The 18,597-nt window shown below is 37.9% G+C and overlaps 1 protein-coding gene across 1 annotated transcript in view; it reads right to left on the bottom strand.

Annotated features, from left to right (window-relative positions):
* Positions 1 to 18,597, bottom strand: part of Itfg1 (integrin alpha FG-GAP repeat containing 1) — a 109,684-nt gene that overhangs the window by 84,051 nt on the left and 7,036 nt on the right. The window contains exons 4-5 of the mRNA XM_075976792.1: positions 18,371 to 18,428; positions 11,886 to 11,960 (exon numbers count right to left, since the gene is read on the bottom strand). Coding sequence (XP_075832907.1) covers positions 11,886 to 11,960; positions 18,371 to 18,428 — 133 coding nt within the window. The remainder of the gene's footprint in view (positions 1 to 11,885; positions 11,961 to 18,370; positions 18,429 to 18,597) is intronic.

An 18,597-nucleotide genomic window follows, 5' to 3' on the forward strand; every position in this document is an offset into this window, starting at 1 on the left:
ACTTAAAGGAGAAAGAATTTTCGGGGGGCTTATAGTTTCAAAAAGTTAAGAGTCCATGACCACCATAGTGGGGAGCATGGTAGTGAGAAGGAACACAAAAAATTGAAGCAGTAGCTAAGAAGTCGCATCTTGAGACCAGAAGTCAGAGAGAGTTAACTGGTAATGTCCTGGGCTTTTAAAATCTCAAAGCCTGCTCTCAGTGAAACACCTTTCCCAATAAGGCCATATTTCCTAATTCTTCCCAAATAATTTGACCAATGGGGGAGCAAGTATTCAAACATCTGAGTCTATGGGGGCAATTCTCATTCAAACCACCACAGGGGGCAATATTGAAGAGAATAATAACGTGGTACAGGTGATTCTAATGTGATATATAAGGAAACCACAGGGGCTCTAGTTAGGGAGTGAGGAGGGAGATAATAGAGGAGGAGGCAAGAAGGTAAAATAAAAGTGAAAATGTTTGAAGAAAGTCACAAAGAATCATACTATTAACCATTTACCTAAATAACTATAATACAAATAAGTAGGTGTACACACATACATGTATAGTTTAAATAATTTTCTCATCTGGGCTGACATGCTCCCTCCAAGGCCATTTAGTAAAACCCCCAGCACCAGGCAAGAAAAGCCTTTTTTTGAGTTGTTCAACAGAGCTGTCCAAGAGACACCCCAAATATTACATGCTATTGCTATGTTCCAACAGTTACCCACAGGTAAGTCCCTATAGGTGAAACTCACCTGACTGTCTTCTGAGGACATGATAACAGAGGTTGTATTGTAAATTTCCAAAAAAGGAACACAACCAACAGTCCTACCTAGCTAGACTCCTATGAACCACAACAACAAAGGGCATGGCACAAGAGTGCAGTAATAGCAGGCATATCTTGGTGATAAACAATAGTTCTTTATTTAATTGAACCTAAGACTCTTATGGAAATCATGGATCTTTAATAATGTACTTTACTAAATCGCTGCTACATTCTCAATATTTCTCCTTATACCCATAGATAAATACAGTCTTCACTCCTCAAGGAAACTTCTCTTTGCAACAGATAGAGACCATTGCAGAGAATAACAAGCAATTAAAATGCAAAGTTGTGGAGGCCAGTCTCAACTGCTACATCTACAATACAACTCCTGAACATACAGCTCAGGGATCATTGCAGAAGAGGGGACAGAAATATTGGGAAGGCCAGGAAACAGGTTCTCATAGTTTGCTGTGAGATTATGTCGCCTAAAATTGTTGTTTAAAGTCTCACCAACATGACTACCTAAACATGAGGAAGGTTGAGAGTGGGAGAAATAGTCTCCTCCATGGATGAGTTAACCACCTGTTTACCCAGTATGAAATGGTCAGACCTGAAAACATATACATACAAGTAATATTATAGCCACTGAGCAGGGTATATTTTTGCATTTAGGAATAAACATGTCCATACATTACATAATCATAATTAATGAAAGTGATAGAAGAGGTATATATGGGAGGGTTTCAGTGGAGGAAAGGAAAGGGGAAATTATGTAATTATAACCTCAAAAAAATAAAAACAAAAATGTTTGAGATAGGGGATATAATAAATATTCTCATGTAATCATTACATATGGTATAAAGGCACTGAAATATCACATTGCTGCCATTAATATGTATAACAATTATGCATCTATTAAAAATTTTACAATACTCTTAAAAAGTTTTATACACATATGGTTGCTGTTCATGTCTTTTAAGTGTGAAGTAAACAGAAAATGGTAAAGTATATATTTGTTATGTAGCTGCATTCATATTATAAAAGTTAAAACTTTGGTTTGACTGAAAAATGTGTCTGAATCCAGTCTGTGACCCAGAGAAATCCTGAGCATAAAACTTTATTTTTACCCCTGACTAACATTACAGACAAGTATGTTTTTATTTCAATACTAAAGGTATTCTGAAAGCTTATCAACATCAGTTTCAAACACCCTGTTAGAGAAAATGCCTATTCATGATAAGTTCATGTAACTGTGGAAGATGCTCTAACACTTCATAGCTAGGTGTCATTTCTAAGCAGCGTGATACAGTATTTCACAGGTTCAAGCCAGGGTAAAGTGAATTTGAGGCACAAACTATACTTCCAACACAAGAGAAATTTTTGTGTGAGTGAATTAAAAAATTATTCAGGGCTAGAGAGATGGATATAGGTTAAGAGTAAATATTGCTCTTGCAGAGGACCCAGGTTCAATTGCCAGCACCCATGTCAGGCAGCTGACAACTGCCTGTAACTCCAACTCTAGGGAATTGAACAACACTGGGCATAATGGGTACCCAACTCTCTCTCTCTCTTGCTTGCACACACACACACACACACACACACACACACACACACACACACACACACATCTTTAAAAATTTATTAAGTTGGAGAGAAAATTTGGCTGCTACTTTTTAATCTGTGACTGATATTTGAATGAGAGATGTCATATAACAGCAGACTTTTAGTCTAATCTGTTGCATATAAGAATACAGTTTATAAGAAACACAAAGGAACATATTTTTAGGCAGAATAAATTTTTAAAGTGATACTACTTTTTAAAAAGCTATTTAAAGAAGCACTAGAGAAAACCTAAATAAAAGTCAAAATAAATATGACATGACATGTTCATATGCTATTCTCAAGAGTTTTTCTGGTTGATTTAATATAAGTCCTTGAGACACTGGAATTTTATTTTTAAACTATTGTTTTCGCTGTTTTATAAATTTAAATTTTACAGTCAAATAAAATGAAGTAATAGCTTTTCGGTGATGCAGAGACAAGATCACAGGATGGGCACTGCTGGGCTGAGAGATGGCGGGGTAGTGCCGGCTGTTGCAGAGGTGCAATGTGCAAAACTGAAGCTGGGATTCTACACACATGCCTTGGAATCCTAGCCTGAAGAATATAGGAAAGGCTGCACTCACTACAGCCTAGGTGAGTCATATCATGAGAACATGAGAAGCATGTGAAATCAGAAAAGTCTCCCAATGGGAGCAAATATTTTCAAATAAAAACTGTGGGTAGCAGCTTGCATCCAGAACCCTCCCCCTTTTCTGCCTCCCTTCCCTCTTAGGGCTCTGGGGCCAGATCCCAAGGGCAACCTAGCGGGCGGGATCTTTGTTTCAATAGCCTGCCTAGAGCAAGCAAGGTAGGCGCTTTGTTTACGAGCTATCCAACCAGCACAGAGATCTGATCTCGGCACCAAGAGAGACATCACTGGGGAGTGCCATCACTGGGAAGGTACATAAGTAGACAAGGAGACCTGATCCTGTAAAAGAAGATCCATAGGGAAGCATTTGGAGGAAGAGATGGGCAGGCGCCAATGCAAGAATTAACCCAACAATCTGAAGAACAACATGAAACCAACAGAACCCAGCGACCTCACAACAGGAGAACAGGAACACCTTAATCAAGAAGAAGTAGAAAAAATTGACTTTATGAAAGTGATTGACACCCTTAAACAGCATGTAAAAAATGCCCTTATAGATATGGATGAGAAATATAACAGAAAGTTTGAAGAATTGAATAAATCAGTGAATGATACCCTAGGAAACCAAGGGAAAACAATCAAACAGATAATGGAAACAGTTCAAGACTTGAAAACTGAAATGGAGGCAAAGAAGAAAACACAAACAGAGGGCTGGCTGGACATGGAAAATCTAGGTAAACGAATAGAGACTACAGAAACAAGCATAACCAGCAGAATACAAAAGATAGAAGAAAAAAATCTCAGATTCTGAAGATACCATAGAGAAAATAAATGCACTGATCAAAGAAAACAGCAAGTCCAACAAACTCTCATCACAAAACATTCAGGAAATATGGGACACAATAAAAAGACCAAACCTAAGAATAATTGGAGTAGAAGAAGGAGAAGAAGTGCAGCTCAACTGTCCAGAAAATATATTTAATAAAATTATAGAAGAAAACTTTCCCAACCTAAAGAAAGATGTACCTATGAAGGTTCAAGAAGCATACAGAACACCGAATAGGCTGGATCAAAAAAAAAATCCCCTCGCCATATAATAATCAAATCACAAAGCATACAGAATAAAGGAAGAATATTAAGAGCCGCAAAGGAAAAAGGCCAAGTTACTTATAAAGGTAAACCTATCAGACTTACACCTGACTTCTCTATGGAAACCATGAAAACCAGAAGGTCCTGGAAAGATGTACTGCAAAAACTAAGAGACCATGGATGCAAGCCCAGACTACTATACCCTGCCAAGCTTTCGTTCACTATAAATGGAGAAAACAAAATTTTCCAGGATAAAAACAAATTTAAACAATATGTAGCCACAAATCCAGCCTTACAGAAAGTAATAGAAGGAAAATCACTAACCAAGGAATCCAACAATGCCCACAATAACTCAGACATCTAGAGACCCTTCACCAGCGCAACTCAAAGAAGGGAAACACACAAACTCTACTACTAAAAAAGTGACCGGAGTTAACAACCATTGGTCATTGATATCACTTAATGTCAATGGACTCAACTCACCTATAAAAAGGCACAGGCTAAGAGATTGGATAAAAAACCAGGATCCAACATTCTGCTGTTTACAAGAAACACACCTCAACCACAAAGGCAGGCACCTACTCAGAGTAAAGGGCTGGGAAAAGGCTTATCAAGCAAATGGACCTAAGAAACAAGCAGGTGTGGCCATACTAATTTCTAACAAAGTTGACTTCAAACTTAAATCAATCACAAGAGATGGAGTGGGACATTTTATACTCATAACAGGAACAATTCATCAGGATGAAGTCTCGATCCTGAATATCTATGCCCCTAATATAAAAGCACCCACGTACGTAAAAGAAACATTACTAAAGCTCAAGGCAGCCATCAAACCGCACACACTAATAGTAGGAGACTTCAACACTCCTCTCTCACCAATGGACAAGTCAATCAGACAGAAACCTAACAGAGAAATTAGAGAATTAATGGAGGTAATGAATCAATTGGACTTAACAGACATCTATAGAATATTCCACCCAAACAGGAAAGAATATCCCTTCTTCTCTGCAGCTCATAGAACCTTCTCGAAAATTGACCACATACTCAGTAACAAAGCAAACTTCCACAGTTACAAAAAAAATTAGTAACCACCTGTGTCTTATCAGATCACCATGGATTAAAGTTAGAATTCAACAACAATGCTACCCCCAGAAAGCCTACAAACTCATGGAAACTGAACAGTCAACTACTGAACCATACCTGGATTAAGGAAGAAATAAAGAAAGAAATTAAAGTCTTCCTTGAATTTAATGAAAATAAAGAAACACCATACTCAAACTTACGGGACACTATGAAAGCAGTCCTAAGAGGAAAGTTCATAGCACTAAGTGCCCACTTAAAAAAAAAACAGAGAAAGCACATATTGGAGACTTAACAGCCCACCTGAAAGCTCTAGAAAAAAAAGAACTCACCTAGGAGGAGTAGAAGACTGGAAATAATCAAACTGAGGGCTGAAATCAACAAAATAGAAACACAGAAAACAATCCAAAGAATCAATGAAACAAAATGCTGGTTCCTGGAGAAAATCAACAAGATTGATAAACCCCTATCCAAACTAATCAAACGGCAGAGAGAGAATATGCAAATTAATAAGATCAGAAATGAAAAGGGGGACATAACCACAGACACAGAGGAAATTCAGAGAATCATTAGATCTTACTACAAAAGCCTATATGCCACAAAACTGGAAAATGTAAAAGAAATGGACACTTTTTTAGAGAAATACCATATACCAAAGTTAAACCAGGACCAGGTAAACAATCTAAATAGACCTGTTAGTCGCGAAGAATTAGAAGCTGTTATCAAAAACCTCCCTACCAAAAAACAAACCAAGGACCAGATGGTTTCAATGCGGAATTCTACCAGAACTTCCAATAAGACCTAATACCTATACTCCTTAATGTATTTCACAATATAGAAAGAGAAGAGTCATTACCAAATTCCTTTTATGACGCTACAGTTACTCTGATACCAAAACCACAAAAAGACTCAACCAGGAAAGAGAATTACAGGCCAATCTCACTCATGAACATCGACGCAAAAATCCTCAACAAAATACTGGCAAACCGTATCCAAGAACACATTAGAAAAATTATCCATTATGATCAAGTAGGCTTCATCCCAGAGATGCAGGGCTGGTTCAAACATACAAAAATCTATCAATGTAATCCATCATATAAATAAACTGAAAGAAAAAAACCATATGATCATTTCATTAGATGCTGAAAAAGCATTTGACAAAATTAAACATCCCTTTATGATAAAAGTCTTGGAGAGATTAGGGATACAAGGGTCATACCTAAATATAAGAAAAGCGATATACAGCAAGCTGACAGCTAACATCAAATTAAACGGAGAGAAACTCAAAGCCATCCCACTAAAATCAGGAACACGACAAGGGTGTCCACTCTCGCCATACCTCTTCAATATAGTGCTTGAAGTTCTAGCAATAGCAATAAGACAACATAAGGGGATCAAGGGGATTCGAATTGGAAAGGAAGAAGTTAAACTTTCGTTATTTGTAGATGATATGATAGTGTACATAAGCGACCCCAAAAACTCCACCAGAGAACTTTTACCTCTGATACACAGCTTTAGTAATGTGGCAGGATACAAGATCAACTCCAAAAAATCAGTCGCCCTCTTATACACAAAGGATATGGAAGCAGAGAGGGAAATCAGAGAAGCTTCACCTTTCACGATAGCCACAAACAGCATAAAATATCTTGGGATAACTCTAACCAAGGAAGTGAAAGATCTATTTGACAAGAACTTTAAGGCATTGAAGAAAGAAATTGAAGAGGATACCAGAAAATGGATGGACATCCCTTGTTCTTGGATTGGGAGGATCAACATAGTAAAAGTGTCAATTCTACCAAAGGCAATTTATAGATTCAATGCAATCCCCATGAAGGTCCCATCAAAATTCTTCACAGATCTTGAGAGGACAATAATCAACTTTATATGGAAAAACAAAAAACCCAGGATAGCCAAAACAGTCCTATACAATAAAGGATCTTCTGGAAGCATTACCATCCCTGACTTCAAACTCTATTACAGAGCTACAGTAATGAAAACAGTGTGGTACTGGCATAAAAACAGAGAAGTTGACCAATGGAATCGTATAGAAGACCTGAATTTTAACCCAAAAACCTACGATCACCTAATTTTCAATAAAGGAGCTAAAAGTATGCAATGGAAGAAAGAGAGCATCTTCAACAAATGGTGCTGGCACAACTGGATGTCAACCTGTAGAAGAATGAAAATAGACCCATATCTATCACCATGCACAAAACTCAAGTCCAAATGGATTAAAGACCTCAATATCAGTCCGAACACACTGAACCTGATAGAAGAGAAAGTGGGAAGTACCCTACAACAGATGGGCACAGGAGATCGCTTCCTATGTATAACCCCAGCAGCACAGACATTAAGGGCAACATTGAATAAATGGGACCTACTAAAACTGAGAAGCTTCTGTAAAGCAAAGGACACTGTCACTAAGACAAAAAGGCAACCTACTAACTGGCAGAAGATCTTCACCAACCCCGCAACAGACAAAGGTCTGGTCTCCAAAATATATAGAGAACACAAGAAACTAGACTTTAAAATGCTAATTAACCCAATTAAAAAATGGGGCACTGAACTGAACAGAGAATTCTCAATAGAAGAAGTTCAAATGGCCAAAAGACACTTAAGGTCATGCTCAACCTCCTTAGCAACCAGGGAAATGCAAATCAAAACAACTTTGAGATATCATCTTACACCTGTCAAAATGGCTAAAATCAAAAACACCAATGATAGCCTTTGCTGGAGAAGCTGTGGAGGAAGGGGTACCCTCATCCATTGCTGGTGGGAATGCAATCTTGTGCAACCACTTTGGAAATCAGTGTTTCGGTTTCTCAGGAAATTCGGGATCAACCTACCCCTGGACCCAGCAATACCACTCTTGGGAATATACCCAAGAGATGCCCTATCATATGACAAAAGCATTTGTTCAACTATGTTCATAGCAGTATTATTTGTAATAGCCAGAACCTGGAAACAACCTAGATGTCCTTCAATGGAAGAATGGATGAAGAAAGTGTGGAATATATACACATTAGAGTACTACGCTGCGGTAAAAAACAATGACTTCTCGAATTTTGCATGCAAATGGATGGAAATAGAAAACACTATCCTGAGTGAGGTAACCCAGACCTAAAAAGATGAACATGGGATGTACTCACTCATAGTGGATTCTAGCCATAAATAAAGTTCACGGAGTCTATAATTGGTGAACCTAAAGAAGCTAAGTAAGAAGGTGAACCCAAGGAAAAACATATAGTTATCCTCTTGGCTATGGGAAGTAGACAAAATTTCCAGGGAGAAAATTGGGATCTTGGGGGTGCGGTGGGATGGGGGTAAGGGGAGATGGGGAGACAAAAGTGAGAAGGGGAGATGGGGGGAACTTGGGGAAACAGGATGATTGGGATAAAGGAAGGTTGGATAGGGGAGCATGTAAGCAAAATTCTTAGTTAAGGGAGCCACCTTAGGGTTGGCAAGAGACTTGAACCTAGAGTGGCTCCCAGGGGCCCAAGGCGATGTCCCCAGTTAGTTCCTTGGGCAGCTGAGGACAGGGAACCTGAAATGACCCTATCCTATAGCAATACTGACGAATATCTTGCATATCATCATAGAACCTTCATCTGGTGATGGATGGAGATAGAGACAGAGACCCACACTGGAGCACTGGACTGAGCTCCCAAGGTCCCAATGAGGAGTGGAAGGAGGGAGAACATGAGCAAGAAAGTCAGGACCACCAGGGGTACACCCACCCACTGAGACAGTGGGGCTGATATATTGGGAGCTCACCAAGGCCAGCTGGACTGTGGCTGAAAAAGCATGGGATAAAACCGGACTTTCTGAACATGGCGAACAATGAGGGCAGATGAGAAGCCAAGGACAATAGCACAGGGTTTTGATCCTACTTCATGTTCTGGCTTTGTGGGAGCCAAGCCAGTTTGGATGTTCACCTTCCTAGATAGACAGAGGGGGGAGGACCTTGGACTTTCCACAGGGCAGGGAACCCTGACTGGTCTTTGGACTGGAGAGGGAGGGAGAGAGGAGTGGGGGGAGGGGGAGTAGGGTGGGGGGAGGGGAGGGAAATGGAGGGCTGGGAGGAGGCGGAAACTTTTTTTTCCTTTTCTCAATAAAAAAAAAACAACAAAAACTGTGGGTAGGATGGAGGCAGGTAGAAAAAAAAATCAGTGGCAAAGGTAAAACCAAGCATGGGCTTGTAACCCAAAACCCATAAAATCTGACAAGGTGAGTTTGATCCCAGCACACCAGAAAGAATTAAGAAATGCCTTTAGAAAGAAAGTCAGAAAGGCTGACACAGACACACAATCTCCTTTTGGCACTAAAATACAGATCTAACTGGTCTGAGTTGTGGAGATTAGTATTCCTACTTTACTCAGAGCCAACCACAAAGACAGAACCAAGGTGCTGGGGAAAACCATCTTAACTAGCAAGAAATACTGACTGATAATATATAGTTCTTATTTCATTTTGTATCTTTATTTTTAAAATTTATAGTTTTTTATTTCATTTTTTGCAATGTTCAAGCAAGAGAGACCTTTTTTATATAACTGTTCACTTTTAATTTTTACATACACTTACTTATTCTGGGAGGATGCATATGCCATAGCATGCTTGTGAAGCTCAGAGGACAACTTGAGGGAGTTGGTTCTCTCCCTCTACCAGTATGAGTCCTGGGGATAAAGCCATGTCTCCTCAGGCTTGGTGACAATCATTTACACCACTGGACCAACCTGCTGGCCCTCTTTCTTTTCATGCACCTTCTCTATAACACTTTTCTCTATTATTTCTCATAGTTCCAACCCACATACTTTCCCTCCTCTTCATAAACCACTCCCTCTTTCCTCCTTTTCTTTGCCTTTTACTATTAGCACCCTTAGTTCCAAAAACGTACAGACTGCATTCCCACCAATGCTAGTGCTTCTGCCTCTTAGCCATACTAGACAAATACAGGAAGTTTACAGTATTGTTACTGCCTGTTTACATTTGGACTGCTGTCAAATCATTGTATCAACTACTACCTTTGGTTTCCCCTTTAACTTAGCAATAGGAAGCAAACCTCCAAAGACAACTCACCAGGAAAACATAAACAAATAGGTAGGAAATAACAATCTTCAGTGTCTAGCAGAAAGACACATCTATCTCAATAAATTCATTAAACACAACAACAAAATGAAATGCATGAGAAACAAGTTATCATGATACCACCACAGCCTCCTATGCCCTCCCTCAGTGTTGGAAATGAAAGAAAAGGAAATGGCAGAAAGATTTGAGAGTCCTCCTTTCCAAAAGATGCAAAGATCACAAAGGACTCAAGTAGCAGAAGACAACTGGAGTCAGAAAACCAGTTCAGGACTGAATAAGAAAGTACCAGAATGTATGAAGATGTAAGTAATATTCCCAACAATTTCAAAAGCACAGTAGCAAAGTTCAGCAAGAAAACTGAGAACCTGTAAAAGGATCAAACAGAAATGCTGCAAAAAGTATCTGTAAAATTAAAAAAAAAATACAGTGATGTTATTTCAGTAATGTGTGCCCTAACGGAGATGTCATGAAAAACCAGCCAGGGGTCACCAGCACAATCTCAGTCACAAGTCTGACTTTGAGTAGTTTGGGCTTCCTGAGGAGTACCGACCTGCTGGGGCGGTGATGGTGAGTGTATGATTTTCTTGTCCCTCATCCTGTTCCTTTTAGAAATGGCCCTAAACCCAATGAAGATCTGCTTATAAGCTATCTCTAGAGCACGACTGGCTTCAAATATTTAGTAAAGTTTGGAGGAAGGGAAAGGTTTCTCATTTAAGATTCACAACAATTTTTTTTACAAGTTCATTTTGATTAAGTATCCAAAAATTTATATTTTTTTATAAAAAATCTTTACAAAAGGATGGCAGGAAATCTGAGCATTTCTCCATGAGACACCTTAAATACAATGTACTAATGTCGTCCTGTAAATCACATTAGAAAACATAATCATAACAACATATTATGCCTCAAAAACAGAGAAATTTGTTGGAGTGTCAAGTAACTATTAGAAGACCTACTGAAAAGGGTGATTCTCTACAGTTCCTCAAAGGCCAAACAAACAAAAAACAAGCAATCAAACAAATATGATCTCTATACATGCACAAAAATTTGCCTTACTAGATGCAGAAAATAATGAAACATTAGAAAACATATTGAAGGCTCCTCATAAAAAGTACCACGCCATCACTTGTCCCAAGTTAGGGGAAAATTGTATTGAAATTCGGAGGAATTGAGGCATAGACCTTTGAACTGCATGCTTAAACAATACTAAAACCTTAGTATATATCTGGTCAATGACAAAGTTCACACTTAACAGTATCCAGTACTAACGGGGGTGCTTAAATTTTTGGCAATTATTCATTTACTTTTTTATTTAACCAATGAAATAAAGAAGCACAATTTATGAACTAAAGTACAGGAGCTAACAGAACAATTATAGCCCTACTAGACTAGAGTTATTCATTTTATTAAATTCCAGCATCATCTAATGAACTGCTATTTACACAGAGATCTGTAAAGCCTGTATCCTACGGGAAGAATAGACTAAGGTAGGTTTATATACAAAATAGTTACAGATCAAATCCCAACTCTTTGAGACAGCTTCTATGTTGACCAAATACTCTGAAATATTTTTTTCAAACAACCATTTCTAATGAGTTGGCTTTTCTTCAAAGATAAAGCAATGTCCACACATAGCCCTGGCAGCAAAAGAATACATGATTAATTACACAGGTATACTGCTAGTTACTCACCCTCCTAATAGTATCTGTGGCTGGCTGGATTCATTTGTGATACCAAATACATCAGGAATTAGATCACCATTGAAGCTGAAAAGAAAACAGTATAAAAATTAGGTAGCTGTTTTATTAAAATGTCACTTTTAACTTAGTTTTCAGGAATGTGGAATATTACCATACTCAACTGTGTCTATTTGTTGCCAATGAAGCAGAAACAACAGTTGCCCCTTCCAGACTAAAGTCTTTTAGTTTTGCTAATGGACCCACCAGCCGCAATAAACCTCCAACTATAAGAAGTCTATACGAATTAGATTTGCATGATCAGAAATCATACATTAGCTATCTACATATAATACATTTTAAGTTGGTGAATATACATATGTTTAACTTGAAAGAAAATTTCTCACCTAAGATAACAATGCTTCCTCCAAGGGTCAAATACCATTTAAGAAAAGCCACAACACCAGGAATGCAAACTCTCTTTTGACTTTTTGGTCAGGGCTATCTAAGAGATTCCCCAAATATTACATGAGTCCCTACTCCTGAAGACACCATGCTCTTCAGACCCAGGGTCTGGAGGCCCGAGCTAGAACTCACCTGAAATCTTCTCCCCTAAGACAAGCTTTCACAGTAACAGGGGTTGCAATGCAAATTTCCAAAGTAGGAAAGCAACTAACAGTCCTACCCAGCTAGACTCCAGTGAACAACAGCAACAAACAGCATGTCATAATAACCCTAAGGTTACAGCAGTGGCACACACACCTTGGTGGGAAACAACAGCTCATTAAGTTGTAACTAAGACCCTCTCAACAACAGTGAAATCATATCTGGTACTGGAAACCAAGTCAACTACCCAATGTAGGGATGTCATATGCATCTTGGAGGAGAACCTATCAATCTCACTTTACTAAACCCGCACGATTCCTATTATATTCTCAATATTAATCCTCATACTCACAGACATAGTCCACACCCCTCATCAAGGAAACTTCTTTATGCTTTCGCTTTGAAACAGAAGAAGACCACTCATTCCCAGTGATACATCTACAACATAACTCCTCTTGGACCTAAGGCTCAAGGGTCATTGCAGAAAAGGGGACAGAAAGATTGGGAAAGTCAGAAGAAAAGGCTCTCAGTTTGCTGTGAAATTGTGTCTCTTAAAAATGTCATAGGGCAGAGAAAGGAAATAGGAGGAGGAATATTGAGTCACAAGAGAGATGCCAGGAGACATGGAGAAGAAACAGGAAGCTCAAGATAAAAGAAAGAAATTTTAGGGGACCAGACCCTGTGAAGCACAGTTTCCATCCATACCAACTGGAGGAAGAGATGGGTAGACAACAAGGTAGGAATACACTCAACAACACAAAGAACAATACAGCAACACCAGGAACTAGGGCTTCTACAGCCAGAAGACATGAACGTTCCAACACAGATGAAATAGAAGAAAATGAAACTAAAAAAACTTCATAAAGATGATTGAGGCTCTAAAATAGGAAAGAAAAAATTTTCTTAAAGGAATAAAAGAACAGAAAAACAAAAAATTGGAAAATATAAATAAATCCCTTTTTAAAGACCAAAAAAAAAAAAGCAATCAAACAGGTGCAATAAAGGTAAAACAGAAGCAATAAAGAGAATACAAACTGAAGGAACTCTGGAAATGGAAAACCTGGGTAAATAATCAGATGTGAGCATAAACAACAAAATACAAGAGATGGAAGAGAGACTCTCAGGTGTTGAAAATACAATAGAGGAAATAAATTCAATGGTCATGGAAAATGTTAAATGCAACAAATTCTTAACACAAAATATCTAGGAAATCAGAGCTACCATGAAAAGACTGAACCTAAGAATAATAGGAATTGAAGGAGAATGATGATATTCCATGACAGAACCAGATTTAAACAATACCTAGCCATAAACCTACACAAAGAACGAGAAGGAAAACTCAAACCCAAGGAAGTTAGCTACATCTGCAAAAACACAGGCAATAGATAATCTTAAGAAGAGAAACACACACACACAATACCACCACCATTACCAAAACCAAAAATAACACAAACTAGCAATCGCAGGTCATTATTATCCCTTAATATCAATGAACTCAATTTTCCTATAAAAAGACACAGGCCAACAGATTGGATATGAAAACAGGATTTATCCTTCTGCTGCATACACAAAACACACCTCAACTACAAAGCAGACATTAATTATTTCACAGCAAAGGATTGGGAAAAGATTTTCCAAGCAAATGGACCTAAGAAACAAGCTGGAGTACCAATCCTAATATCTAACAGAATAGACTTCAAACTAAAATTAGTCTAAAGAGACGAAGAAGGTCATTTCATATTCATCACAGGAAAAATTCATTAAGATGAAGTCTCAATTCTGAACATTTATGCCTGAAATACAAGGGCATCCACATTCGTAAAAGAAACATTACTAAAGCTTAAATAACATATCAAGCCCCATACACTAATAGTGGGAGACTTCAATACCCAACTCTCACCATTGGACTGGTTTGCCAGAGAGAAACTTAATAGAGAAATAAAAGAGCTAATGGATATTATGACTCAAAAGGGCCTAACAGACATATATAGAAATTCCACCCAAACAGAGAAGAATATACCTTCTTCTAAGCACCCCATGGAATCATCTCTAATGTCAATCACATACTTGATAACAAAGAAACATAAACAGATACAAAAAAAATTGAAATAACCATTGTGTCTTATTGGATCAACATGCTTTATTCCTTGACAAATTAATATCAACTGGCGGAAAGACACTTAAGGAAATGCTCAACATCCTTAGTCCTCAGAGAAATGCAAATCAAAACAACTTTGAGACACCACCTTACACCTGTCTGAATAGCCAAGATCAAAAACTCTGATGTCAACTTATGCTGGAGAGGATGTGGAGTAAGGGGAACACTCCTCCATTGCTGGTAGGAGTGCAAACCTATACAGCTGCTTTGGAAATCAGTATAGCAATTTCTCAGAAAATTAGAGAACAATCTACCTCAAGATCCAGCAATACCACTGTTGGCCATATCCCCAAAGGATGCTCAACCATACCACAGGACATGTGCTCAACTATGTTCATAGCATCTATCTATCTATCTATCTATCTATCTATCTATCTATCTATCTATCTATCTATCTATCTATCTATCATCTATCTATCTTTTTAGTTTTTTGAGACAGGATTTCTCTCTGTATCTCTGGCTGTCCTGAAGCAGCATTATTCATAATAACCAGAATCTGGAAACAACCTAGATTCCCCTCAACTGAAGAATGGATAAGGAAAATGTGGTGCATTTATATGGTGGAATACTACCCAGAGGTAAAATAAAATCACATCTTGAAATTTGCAGGCAAATGGACAGGACTAGAAAAAGCCATCCTGAGTGAGGTAACCTAGACCCAGAAAGACAAACATAATATGTACTAACACATGAGTAGATAGAAGACCTAAAGAAAAGGATAATCAGCCTACATGCCACAACCCCAGAGAACCTAGGTAACAAAAAGGATACTAAGAGAGACATGCATGGATCTGGCTAGGAAGTAGAAAAAGACTAGATCTCCTAAGTAAATTGGGAGCATGGATGGAAAGGGAGGGGGGAGAGTGGAAGAAGAGCGGGGAATAATGTACAGCACATTCCTATCCAAACAATTAAAATAAGAAGGATTTAATTTAAAAAATGTCATATATGCTATACCTATGAAGTGTTGACAACATTATTGCCTAAACATGAGTTGAACGAGGATAACAATAACAGACATGCTAAAATGCAAATGCATGTGGGAAAGCCCAGGAGGTCCCAACCCTACAAAAAGAACTATAGGTAACTAGGAAGACTGAGAGTGGGAGAAGTAGTTTCCTCCAGGGACAAGTAAACCAACCATTTTTCCAGTATCTGATGGTCAGCCTTCTAAACAGATATGTAAGTAACACCATAGAGACAGAGCAGGTTATATTTAGGAATACATAGGTACATACATATATGCATGTAACAACAATTAAGAAACAAGAGACCATGAATTTGAAGGGGAGCAAGAAAGGATATGTGGGAGGGTTTTAGATGGAGGAAAGGGAAGGACAAAATAATGTATTTATAATATAATCTTAAAAGAACTATATTTGCATGAGTTACCTTTGGAGACAGAGGGGTTCTGACGCTGGACTTTCTAAGCAGTAGCATAAAGGAAAGCCTCTTGCTAACCCATCCTGGACATATCTTAAAGCAGGAATTAATGTTATTTTGTGACTTTTTGGGTTAATCTATGAGTTCTGTGTAATATAAGGCTTGGCTTCTTAAAGGATGGGTTGTGACCTCAAGAGGGATTCCATAATTGATAAAGCAGTTGCAACTATTTGGCAACAGTAAAATGTTTTTGAATTTGAAATGAATAAAAATTAATTTAAAGGCAAATATATGATAAATCTGAGGTATTTTTCTATAATATAACTGCATTGTCGTTTGGTTATAAACACAAAACAATCATTGTGCACCACCCAATGGCAACCAAGGCTCTGCTGCCTGAAACTCCCGGTTCACATCAGTAGGATGGTATGGTATGAACTGCAGTGCTCTGAGTACACAGAGTTTCTGCTGCTATGGAAACACGATCGTTTTATTACAGAGAGAAAAAGGGTATTTTCCTACTGTCATTCCTCAGCATGTGAATAACAAATTAGCAGCTATTTGAATTGTATTGTTGGCATGTTTGATTTTTTAAAATTAACTTCTAAGTTGTTCACTTAAATTTCATGAAAAAAATCAATCAATAATGGCTTGGGGTTAAGTAGACTTTCTAACAATTTCTGAAATGACCCTAAACAAACATCTGCCATTTTAAAAAAATTATGTAAAATTTATATGAAGTGGCATTCTCAGCATTAATGTGTAGAAAATGAAATATCGATCATCTATGGAAAACAATGAAGAAGCTCCACATTCTGCACTATGAAATGTGCAGCCAAGATTTAGTTCCTATGTTGATGTGGGACATCCTTCTGTATAGGGGTTGCTTTTACTGCCTAATGAATAAGTCTGCTTTGGGCCATGGCAGGGCAGAATATAGCCATGCTGGAAGAGAGACAGAGAGAGAGTAGGCAGAGTCAGGGAGAAGCCATGTAGCAGCAGCAGGAGACAAACTTTGGACACCAAACAGAACCTTACTAGAAGGCCACAACCACATGGTGATTCACAGATTAATAGAAATGGGTTAATTTAAGATAAAAGAGTTAGCCAGGAATATGTCTATGCTATTGGACAAACAGTGTTGTAATTAATAGCTTCTGTGTGACTATTTTGGGTCTCAGTGGCCAGGAATGCACAAGCAGCCTCTGCCAACACTATGTAAAGTTTAAAAAGAACACCCTCATTTTTGAAGGTAATTTGACTAATTTTAAATTAACAATAAAATTATATGCATAAAACCCAATTATTTTAAGGTAAAGCTTTTAGTGATTGACAGTCATTGCATGTTTGACTTGCACACCTCCATCATCCACGTACACAGCAGAGTCATGTGGACGGGGAAGGGCTCATTAAGATGTTCTGCTCCTGTCTCTCCCCGACAGTGAGGGAAACAGTGCTAATTTCTGGAAACTTTAGGCTTAACCCACAAAAGAATCCCTAGCTGCTATAAAAACTCAAACTTGTCATTGATTATTACAACAATGAAAAAATACACAAGTTTATATTTCAGATTTCTCACCACCGTTGACCCATGATGCGGGAATGACTTTACTAGCTATAAATGGCATCACTGTAAACAAGAATGTGACCATAGTTTATGTTCCAAGAATGATCTTTACCTCATTTACCAATATCATTTGTTTGAAATTTAGATTTAGTAATCTCGTTTATTTTGAGGAAATAAATAAAAAAAAAGGAAGATAAAGAAGGACCACATTTTCTTCTAATGTGGTAATCTTTCCCTATTTCTGGAGGGGATGCTATATTCTTCATATCTTTCAATGAACATTTTAACTCAAAAACTGCTATCTTAATTAAAGAATGATATATGACTACATATCATTATAGATCCACAAGTAACACATACGAAGTCATCGAAATCCGTATATTCCTTTCTTCAAGATAGTAACTTTTTTCTTTCATTTGTGCCTTTCCTTCATCATAGCAAACAAATCTCATGTAATCATGCATACAGATTCCTATAAGAAGTGAATTTAGTGTCAATCTTACTTGGCAAAGTACCTTCCTACGTAAAAGATTTATTTTATGGGCCGGGCGATGGTGGCGCACGCCTTTAATTCCAGCACTCCGGAGGCAGAGGCAGGCGGATCTCTGTGAGTTCGAGACCAGCCTGGTCTACAGAGCTAGTTCCAGGACAGGCTCCAAAGCCACAGAGAAACCCTGTCTTGAAAAACCAAAAAAAAAAAAAAAAAAAAAAAAAAACCCAAAAAACCAAAAAGATTTATTTTATGTTTCTAAGTTTTAAATTGTTCAAAGGCAAGCACATACTTACTCCATAATCAGTGGTTGGTCTTGAAAAGTCCTATTGAGTATGGTCATGTTTTTAGTATCTGTAGAAAAAGGGATGTATATGAGTATATCCACACACACATACATGCATACAATACTTGTGAATATGAAGTGGCATTTTTCTACAAAGTATTCTTTCATTCTTTACAAGATTCATCTTTAATTTCCTGTAACAGTTATAACTAAGGAGACATCAAAAGCTTTATTTAG

The sequence above is a fragment of the Microtus pennsylvanicus genome, chromosome 6 (genome assembly GCF_037038515.1).
Source record: "Microtus pennsylvanicus isolate mMicPen1 chromosome 6, mMicPen1.hap1, whole genome shotgun sequence".
NCBI classification, from domain to species: domain Eukaryota; kingdom Metazoa; phylum Chordata; class Mammalia; order Rodentia; family Cricetidae; genus Microtus; species Microtus pennsylvanicus.